Source organism: Salvelinus sp. IW2-2015, linkage group LG18 (genome assembly GCF_002910315.2).
Source record: "Salvelinus sp. IW2-2015 linkage group LG18, ASM291031v2, whole genome shotgun sequence".
NCBI classification, from domain to species: Eukaryota; Metazoa; Chordata; class Actinopteri; order Salmoniformes; family Salmonidae; genus Salvelinus; species Salvelinus sp. IW2-2015.
Genome location: NC_036858.1, coordinates 2,031,916 through 2,042,825, shown reverse-complemented (window position 1 = coordinate 2,042,825; position 10,910 = coordinate 2,031,916). Strand labels below are relative to the sequence as shown.

The 10,910-nt window shown below is 40.6% G+C and overlaps 1 protein-coding gene across 1 annotated transcript; it reads right to left on the bottom strand.

The window, feature by feature from the left end:
* Nucleotides 1-7,333: 7,333 nt before the first annotated feature.
* Nucleotides 7,334-10,210, bottom strand: LOC111978323 (CD209 antigen-like protein E). Its single transcript, XM_024008323.2, has 6 exons — nucleotides 10,125-10,210; nucleotides 9,604-9,737; nucleotides 9,382-9,473; nucleotides 8,718-8,852; nucleotides 8,475-8,586; nucleotides 7,334-7,927 (listed from the first exon to the last, which is right to left on the bottom strand). Exons 2-6 carry the CDS (start codon nucleotides 9,683-9,685, stop codon nucleotides 7,845-7,847), a joined length of 504 nt encoding a protein of 167 aa, XP_023864091.1. The 5' UTR covers nucleotides 9,686-9,737; nucleotides 10,125-10,210; the 3' UTR covers nucleotides 7,334-7,844.
* Nucleotides 10,211-10,910: the final 700 nt, after the last annotated feature.

Here is a 10,910-nt window from a genome sequence, read left to right as displayed (position 1 = left end):
TGCCCTTTTCAGTCCACACTCACTTCCCTTTGTCCACCAAGCCGTCATATCGGCTTAACCCACTAGGGAACCTCCCCTATCATTTCCTTGTAAACATATCTACTGTGTTGTTTATTTATGCATTTCTGTGATTATTTAGTTAGTTAGTAAATAAATGATTAAGACAATTGGTGTATGGATGATTCATAGTAAAGGCTGGGTTCGTGCAGATAACCAACAGTTTACGGCGTTTGGAATGAGACTAACGTGAGGTAAATAATAATTCATTAATTAGAAGACTAATTGATCAGATATTAAAATATCTGAAGAGTTATATTAAGAAAAATATAACTTTGTAATCTGAAGATTTTCCTTGGTGCCCCGACTTCCTAGTTAATTACATTTACATGATTTGTTTAATTACGTAATAATAATTACAGAAAATTGATTTGATAAAATAACAGTCTTCACTTTAATGATGCCAAAGACACGACAGTCTACACCTGTTGTATTCGGCGCACGTGACAAATAAACTTTGATTTGATTTGATTCCATATGTGTTATTTCATAGTTTTGATGTCTCTACTATTATTCTACAATGTAAAACATTTTTAAAAAATTAAGAAAAACCCTGGAATGAGTAGGTGTTCCAACTTTTGACTGGTACTGTATATGGGAGGGGTTGAGAGTAGCTGAAGGATGGGTCTAAAAACAAACAAAAGATAACTATTGTAAAATATACTGTGTCCTTAAAATGTATATAGTATGTATAAGCTGGAAGTAGAAGCCTAAGTGTTTTTGTCCATTAGTTTACTCCAATTAGGGGATGGATGAAAAATAAGGGGGTTTGTCAAGCAGTCTGCTATACCAACAGCCTGTCGTGTAGTCTGCCATACCAACAGCCTGTTGTGTAGTCTGCTATACCAACAGCCTGTCGTGTAGTCTGCTATACCAACAGCCTGTCGTGTAGTCTGCTATACCAACAGCCTGTCGTGTAGTCTGCATACCAACAGCTGGTTGGTAGTCTGCTATACAACAGCCTGTCGTGGTAGTTGCTATACACACAGCCTGTCGTGTAGTCTGCTATACCAACAGCCTGTCGTGTAGTCTGCCATACCAACAGCCTGTCGTGAGTCTGCCATAACACACCTGTCGGTAGTCTGCTATACAACAGCCTGTCGTGTAGTCTGCCATACAACAGCCTGTCGTGTAGTCTGCCATACGACAGCCTGTCGTGCAGTCTGCTATACCAACAGCCTGTCGTGGAGTCTGCTATACCAACAGCCTGTCTTTGTAGTCTGCTATACCAACACCTGTCGTGTAGTCTGCTAACAACGCCTTCGTGTGTCTGCTATACCAACAGACTGTCAAGCAGTCTGAGAAATACGCAGCTCAATGTGAATTAGCATTTGCAAAACGTCTACATGCAAATGAATGAACACACGGTTAGAGTGGACGTAATACATTTTGAGACTGTAAGACAAAGATATCATGTATATTCTAAACTAAATATTAGCTTGAGAGGACATGGAAATGTGATTAAGACAAGCTTGCAATGCAGTGTTCTCCAATACTGGAACTAGGGACCCACAGGGGATGCAGGGTTTTGTTCCAGCCTAGCACAAACGCATCTATTTCAACTAGTGCTTGTGCAAGTGCTTGTGTTGGACCCTGAGCTAGGACACAAGCATGCACCTCTGTAGCTCTCCAGGACCAAGACTGAGAACTCTGTAGCTCTCCAGGACCCAGGACTCAGAACTCTGTAACTTCTCCAGGACCAGGACTGAAGAACTCTGTAACTCTCCAGGACCAGGACCGAAGAACTCTGTAACTCTCCAGGACCAGGACTGAAGAACTCTGTAAACTCTCCAGGACAGGACCGAAGAAACTCTGTAACTCTCCAGGACCAGGACTGAAGAACTCTGTAGCTCTCCAGGACCAGGACTGGAAGAACTCTGTACTCTCTCAGGACAGGACCGAAGAAACTCTGTAACTCTCCAGGACCAGGACCGAAGAACTCTGTAACTCTCCAGGACCCAGGACTGAAGAACTCTGTAGCTCTCCAGGACCAGGACTGAAGAACTCTGTAGCTCTCCAGGACCAGGACTGAAGAACTCTGTAACTCTCCAGGACCAGGACTGAACGAACTCTGTAACTCTCCAGGACCAGGACTGAAGAACTCTGTACTCTCCAGACCAGGACTGAAGAACTCTGCTATAATAGAATATTTAGATGTAATATTGAAACCTGTCTATCTTGTCCATCTCTCCAGATGATGCATATTTGCTGATGGGCCTGAACATCGAGGAGATTTAACCAGAAACCTCTAGTTTTATCACATATGACGGGTCGATGACCATCCCGCCTTGCTTTGAGACGCCACGTGGATCTGATGAATAAGCAGTGTACATCACACAAATGCAGGTCTGTCTCTACAGTAGCTTCTTACTGCTTAGTTGCATAAGACTGTCAAACAGCAATTATGTCCTCCACATGGATTGTTCTCCCATTCATACTGAAATAATGCCTTTTCTTCACTTCCGAACCCTCTCATCTCTGCTTTCCTACCCTCTCTCGTCCCTTCCCTTCATTTACATACTCTACGTTTCCATCTTCTTTGTTCATGGACCCTCCTTCCCTCACTCTCCTCCTCTCTCCTCTCCAGATGCACTCCTTACGACTGTTGAGTCAGAACCAGCCGTCTCAGATCTTCCTGAGTATGAGCGACAACGTTCGCCCGGTCCAACCTCTGAACAACGCGCTGCAAATCGGACCAACATAACTTCAGCATGCAGGGCAAAGACTGTCCCAACAACAGGGCCCAGAAGCTCCAGTACCGAGGTAAAACACAGCTCCAATCCACCCACCACCGCCATTTTTGTAGCGATTTATTTAAACAAAGTCTGACTAGCGAACATATACAAATGGCGGTGAAGGAGACATGGACATATACGTTGGTTGTTTTCTATATGGCTGCTTGTGCCCTCATAAAGCAAAATACTACCTTATCAGCTTTGTAAATATAGCCTTAACGTTTATAGATTTAAAAAAAGAGTGATTGTATATTACTTATCGTGAAATTTATAGCAATATTTCCAACGGCGTCTGAGAGTGTGGGACAAGCTACTTCATAACTACAAAGCCAACTCAGCATCTCAGTGTGATTCAGGGACTCTGCATGCAGTCTGTTTATCATCTCCTCTCCTCTGTTTCAGCCAATATATCTGGGCAACTGCTGCACAAAATGTGAATTTTACCCCTGAAGCGTATATACAGTGAGGGCAAGAGGTAAACCCCATTATTCATTGTATTCTTCTTCCAGGATCTACTGTACTGTAGCCAGACTGTTTCTGTTCTTTTATCCTCTCGCTCTCCGATGAAAATTCTTATTCTGTGCAGCAGTTGTTGAGAGATTGAAAACACACACACACACCACAACACACACAACACACAACACACACACACACACACACACACACACCACACAACACACACACACACACACACACACACACACACACACACACACCACCCACAGAGACAGACACACACACCAGAGAGACAGACACACACACACGGACACACACAAGAATGTGAAGAATGTGTGCACCCACACATAATCAGGCTTACAGCACACACACACACACACACATACATACACATTTGACACACACACTTTTACCCCCCCCCCCCCACACACACACACACACACACACACAGTATGTGGTACTCTACTCTCCAACAGCCCCAGAGGTAAACAGAAGCAGCACAATAGCAGCAGGGTTGTTTCTTGTCTTATAATTACACTAGTTTTACTTGTTAATTAAGGTTAAACCTTGAAGGCAGAGGAATGTCAGCCCCCTCATGCTGGTGTCAGTGGGCTAATTGAATGGGAATATGTATATTGGATGCTAACAGAATGCTAACTAACAGATACTGTAGAAATGTTGTTTTTAGCGTACATTGCTAATATTAACATGGACACCAAGCACCATATCGCTATGTTCAATGCATTCTGTCTCAATCTCTAACAATGTATTGCCATGTTAAAAATGAATTGTTATGATGCTGCAGGATAGAAAGGGGCTCCATGCTAGACGTGCATGTGCATGAAAGTAGTGTCTCTTCTCACCCTGTTCCTCTCCTCTCTTCCAGTGAATGAGTGGCTGCTAAAGTATGTCTCTCTGGGTGAGCACAGAACCAAGACACAATGACAGAGACAGGAGGGGGATATGAGATGAGATAGATGGATGAGTAGAGATGATGAGAGAGAGAGAGAGAGAGAGAGAGAGAGAGAGAGAGAGAGAGAGAGAGAAGGAAGGAAAGAAGGAAGGAAGAAAACAACTGGAAACCGCACCAAGGCTGCATCTCATCTAAGATTATTTCATGTAAAAAGAGAAAAAAAAGAAACTGAACATTATCAAGTAAAAGACTTTGTGTTGCTTTACAAAGAGACTACTACTTTTCATACGTACATCGAGAACTATTTGAATTCCAACACATACTAACTGACACGTCCAGTACAAATATATCTATTATGAAACCTGTTTTGATACTGATACTTTTTTGGGAGATAACAAAATGTTTAAAACGTACAAAAACACTGAAGCATTTATTTCATACAGCCTCTTCTTCACACGGACTGAGTAGGACTGAGCGGGACTTTTAGCCTTTGTACATAGACACCTTGCTACCAATGAGATCTTAAGGACTTATCAAGACAATGCCCCTAGTGGTTTAGACAGAGAAGGTCTTCAAGGCTCATAGCTGCATCGTCATCACCATCACTTACAAGGCATGCCGACTGCAACAACCCAAGAGAGCTAGACCTTACATTCTTGCCTTGTAATAGAAGGTCATTATGAAAGGAACAACGGGAAAGGATCTTCTGTCTAACTGATGAACCGATGAGTGTCTTGGCCTTTGTTGTATATAGTATAATTATCAGTACTGCTGAAAAACTGAATATGTAAAGAAAAATACAAATAAACATTTTAAAAGATATATTAAGAGGATAAAAAAAGATGAGTATTTTAAAGGCCCAGTGCAGTCAAAAATGTGATTTCTTGTGTTTTATATTTCCACACTATGATGTTGGAATAATACTGTGAAATTGTGAAAATTATGATAAAGCCCTTTTAGTGTAAGAGCTGTTTGAAAAGACCGCCTGACATTTCAGCCTGTTTTGGTGGGATGGAGTTTTGGCCTTCACGGTGACATCACCATGCAGGAAATTAGTTAATACACAAAAAGACTTCCAAAACTCTCAGACAATAACAGCTAATTGTCCATTTTTCCCCTCTCCAATCAGACCAATCCCAGACAGGTCTAGCAAAATTCTTGCTTGAGAAATTGCCCTTTGCTAAGAAGCAATTTTTTGTTTATTTTTGGCCATTTTAATTGAAAATAATCACAGTAAGGTACTTAATTGTTATCCAGAAATGATTTGATATTGAGATTAACACCGGCTGCAATGGACCTTCAAACGCTTGGTGCACTTTGAATTGTGGAAGCAGTTCTGAGCTGAAGCCTGTTTTATTGCTTACAATGGTCTTACACTGTGTTTGAGTAATGTTATCAGCCCAATAAATGTGTCTGGAAAGTTCACTTTGGAAAATATGCTTCACTTTACACTGTTGTTTCTATGTATCTGGTTTTGTGCTAAGTTATTGAATGAAGTTAGCGTGGTGAGCTGCGCACGTTGGTGAGTGAGCAGACCGGTCTCAACTACAGCAAGGCGCTATATGTCATCCAGTGGAGAATCCTCAGAGGATTTCATAGAAATAAAAAACTTTATCCTTTTTAGATAAAACTGTACCAAATATATTCACGTCACCAAATAAATGATTCAAACACACTGTTTTGCAATAAAGGTCTACAGTAGCCTCAACAGCACTCTGTAGGGAAGCACCACGGTGTAGCCGGAGGACAGCTAGCTTCCATCCTCCTCTGGGTACATTGATTCAATACAAAATATATGAGGCTCATGGTTCTCACCCCTTCCATAGACTTCCACAGTAATTATAAAAACTTCCATAGGACATCCTCCAACCTACCAGAGCTCTTACAGCATGAACTGACATGTTGTCCAACCAATGAAAGGATCAGAGAATTAATCTAGTACTGAAAGCATAAGCTACCGCTAGCTAGCACTGCAGTGTATAAAATATGGTGAGTGGTTGACTCAAAGAGAGAGAAAGACAATAGCTGAACAGTTTTGAACAATTTCTTTTAAAAATTAAGTAGTAACAAGAGATAGAGAGCTAACTATATATCTTTTTTAATTACTTTAAATGTTATTTACATAGGTAGCAAATGCAGTTAGCTAGTTTAGCCTACTCAAACAGAGAGGGATACTATGTTAGCTAGCTGGCTGTGACTATCCAACACTGGATCTCTTCCAAGTCATGGTAAGCTAGTTAGTTAAGTTTAGTTTTTCTAATTTATTGCCTACCGGGGCCCGCCGGTGTAACTGCTAATTGCTTACTGACTGTACTGCATGATTGTAGTGGGTTTACTAGCTAATACGTTAGTTCCATTAGCTACAGTATGTTGACTATGACGTTACTGTAGCTAATATGGTGACAACGATGTAGGCTGTGTGTAGCTGTTATGATAGGAAGGTTTGGCTTGGAACGTTTTTTTTTCGCCTGGTCACAGACAGCTGATGTGTTGTGCATTGAAGTCCACAAGTGAAGGGAAGAGGGGAGCGAAGGAAAAGGCATATGTGAGAAGGAATACAACGAGCTGTTTGTATCTTGTTATGAACGTGAACTGTTTGCTTGTGATCAGGGATGTATCTATTCCAGCGATTCTGTTGAAAAATGTTTTTTTAAATGGAAGAAACCGGAATGAAACGGGTATAAACATACCTGAATTTGTCCAATAGAACTAATGATTACACCCTAGATCAGCTAGATACAGGCAAGAGTGTGCAAGACGGTATTGAATATGTCATGGTCTGTCCATGTCTGTCTGTCACCTCAAATCTTTCTCTGGACCTTGTGTGCACCTACGTTTTAAACGTTCATTCATAGACTACGTTGTAGCAACCTCATGATGGTTATAGGGGAAATTCGAGGATCATGTGGCTTGTATGCTAAATATATCGATGTTACATTGAATTGGGTGAATGGAATATGAATGACAGTCATCCAATATGGTGTAATAGAAATAAGGCCATGCTCATAAAAAAAATGTCTTCCTCTCTCCTCTTAAATGGCACTGACTGCCATATGATGTTAGTATCACCTCCTTGATGTCTCTCACATGGTACAAGGTACCAGACACCTATCAATCAAGCTATCACATAGAAAATGATATGTAAAATAGATTGGCCATGCCTGCGAATGGGTGATGCTGAAAGGTTTTATTCAAAGAGGCATTGAAGCATTGAGGGATAATCAGGATGACACAATTCCACCAATTCTTTCAATATTCCATATCAGAGTCAAACCATTAAAAATGTGCTGAGACTCATTTCCCCTGTACATTCAACATTATCATGTTTGTGTTCTTAGATAATGGTCGGTTTTGAGTTAGTGAGGGGATTGAACCGTTTGTTTGTGGATAAACCTTGGGTGCCTCGATGGTTGGTAGCTTAAGGCTAGTAACATACAGAAAACATGAGAGAAAATGCAATTGTAGAATCAACCTGACAATAACTTTAACAATTGACAATGGCAACCAAAGATTGTGTAATTGCCATTAGATCACTTTTTATCATATTGTCTTCAAGTATTCAACCGGTCCTCAATCAACGCAAAGGAGTTTACGTGCGATAGCAGAAAATAAAATCAGAGTATGTTGGCGAAATCCCTTTACGCTCGCACTCTGTGTGGATGGCGTTGGACTCCTCTGCCATCTTAGGCTACTCCACTCGTAGCAATTCTCATGCAGACAAAGGTACAGCTACTGTCACATTTGATATCATCGAAGCCCTCGGCCCCTGTAGAGGACAATGTCCATGTTAGTCTCGGTGGAAGTCAACAGAGTAACAACGACAGCACTTCGCTCAATGAGACAAATATGGAAAATGACAAATATCATATGATATGTTACTGTGAAGTTTGACAGTGTTTATGCACTGCTTACTATGTATTTGATTGTTCAGTCCTTCATACAGGGTCCCTATGCTTCAGGCCAGGCTCCAAACGGAACTGTTCAGTCCTTCATACAGGGTCCCTATGCTTCAGGCCAGGCTCCAAACGGAACTGTTCAGTCCTTGATACAGGGTCCCTATGCTTCAGGCCAGGCTTCAAACGGAACTGTTCAGTCCTTCTTACAGGGTCCCTATGCTTCAGGCCAGGCTCCAAACGGAACTGCATTGTAACATGCTTGACATTTAAAGGTAATTTCCAATTGAGCAGATATCTGCAGTGTTTACCTTGAATGCGATCTCCGTGAATGCGGGAACGTTGCCTTTTAAAGGCGCATTGTCAATACGGATTGGATCCCGGCATAAGTGTCACACATCCAATTTAAAGTTCACTGACCTGCATAAGAGTTCAGTGCCACACAGTCTTCTTCTCCCCACTGCTGAGCTTTGGCACTTTCGGACCAGAACCAATTCAAGGATGACCCATCAGTCCACACATAATTCCCTTCCTGTCAGGGAGAACATTTCAAGGTTATCAACATCTTAGTGAAGGGCAGTAGTAACTTATCAAATGTCCAAATTAAAGAGATGTGAAATAAAACCTTGGTAAGTGCTACATGAGTGTTAAGGATTGTGTTACCTGATCCAGATCATTCAGTCCTACCCAGGCATAAGCAGAGATACTCTGGGTCTGCTTCACCATGGACAGGAGAAGCTGGTATTCTTCAATGCTGTGGACAGCAGCTAGGGTACCACTATCTCTCTTGCAGTAATCCTTTATGAAGAAACATCCACATTTTAATTGATTTATTTTACAAGCCTTGACTATGTAGACATTTGATCAGTAGTGGTACACTAACAGAAAACTGTCATTTATATGGTAATTTGGGGTATTATCAACAGTGACATGTCTCAGCCTCTATCTTTTTTCCACTAATTGGTATTTTGACCAATCACATCAGATTTTTTCACATCAGATCTTTTTCAGCAGTGATCTGATTGGTCAAAAGACAAATTTGATGAAAAAGTATCAGAATTGTGCTGCCTGTGTAGTCGCAGCCTGAGCATTGCAGAAACACAACATGAATAACAGAAAAAGTGACTATGGATGAAATAGATCAAATTAACTTTTCAAAACATTTGAAATACAGAATGTTACTTGCCACTGAGCTGCCTGTAAGTTAGTGTCAGTGTAATAAAAATAAGGTCATTTTAATTGGAAGTTTAAGTTATTTTATATTCTCTTTTACACCATCACTGTAAATGGAAGTGTTGATTAGATGCACTGCAGGTGGGACACCTACCAGTGCTTGCTGCCATCCCATTTGTTTATTAACCATTCTGTAGCAATGGGGTATTGCACTGTCTGGTCCAGTATATCCACTTGGACAATTATCTGGGGAGAATGAATTTTTTATTTTAAATCCCTGCAAGCTTGAAATCTAACTACTACTGAACAGCAAATAGAGGAGAGAAAAAAGATATTCAAAATAAACTGGATTCAAATGGGATTGGTTGTCACTTACAATGAGGACTGTGGGGGAGAGCTCCAGTTCCCAGAAGGGTGAGGAGGAGACAGGCAAGAACAGACACAGTTACAACTCCCATGATGATGGATAGAAGATCGTGGTGGTCTTTTGGCCTTCTACTGCAGTTCTTCCTATAAACAGAATTATATCAAAAAGTGTATTACTCAGGAAAYCCCACAGCGTTACAGATTAATGTAAGATATAGATATAATTGTTATTTAAATAATACAATGTTTTGTGCCAACAACAAATTAGAACATTTTAGGCCAGGATTTAATCTGATCGTGCTTTGTCTGCAATGCACGTTTTAAAGGCAATGTTTCTGTGTTGGCAGAGACCACATTCCTATGTCGGCTCAATCAGAAATGACTTTTAAATGATACATTGTCCAAATCCGCGATTGGATTGAATCCCGGCCCTTAATTCATACTTTTTGAGGCATAACCATGTTGATATTATGTCTCTCTTTTTTTTAAGACAATAGTTAAAAGTTCTTATAAAATCATAAAGACCCTCACCAAATTCAGAAGAYAGAAACTGATGCGTGTCTTCCTTGAAGTGTTTCTTCAACCAGAAAGGGCAGGTGTCTTTTCATTCAAAATGTTAGCCCTTTTAAAAAGACATTTGGGGAAGTACAAGTAGAGATATCATCTGCAAGTCATATTACCATTGCAGCAAGTAGTGATTATGATCCATAATATCCTTGGCCCTGTCCATGTTTTAAAAATATTTTTTTTAATTTAAATCATTTGTAACCTTACATTGAGGCCTATGCATTGCTATGCATATCCTCTTTATGATGGTTGTGAGAAGTGCATACACACTATGAAGTGCATACACACTAGAAGTGCATACACACTAAGAAGTGCATACACACTTGAAGTGCATACACACTATGAAGTGCATACACACTACGAAGTGCATACACACTATGAAGTCATACACACTATGAAGTGCATACACACTAAGAAGTGCATACACACTAGAAGTGCATACACACTATGAAGATATCACATAAGAAGTGCATACACACTATGAAGTGCAATACACCTATAAAGTGCATACACACTATGAGTGCATACAGCACTAGAAGTGCATACACACTACGAAGTGCATACACACTAGAAGTGCATACACACTAGAAGTGCATACACACTAGAAGTGCATACACACTATGAAGTGCATACACACTACGAAGTGCATACACACTATGAATGCATACACACTAGAAGTGCAATACACATCATGAAATGCATGCACACTAAGAAGTGCATCACCACTAGAAGTGCATACACATATGAAGT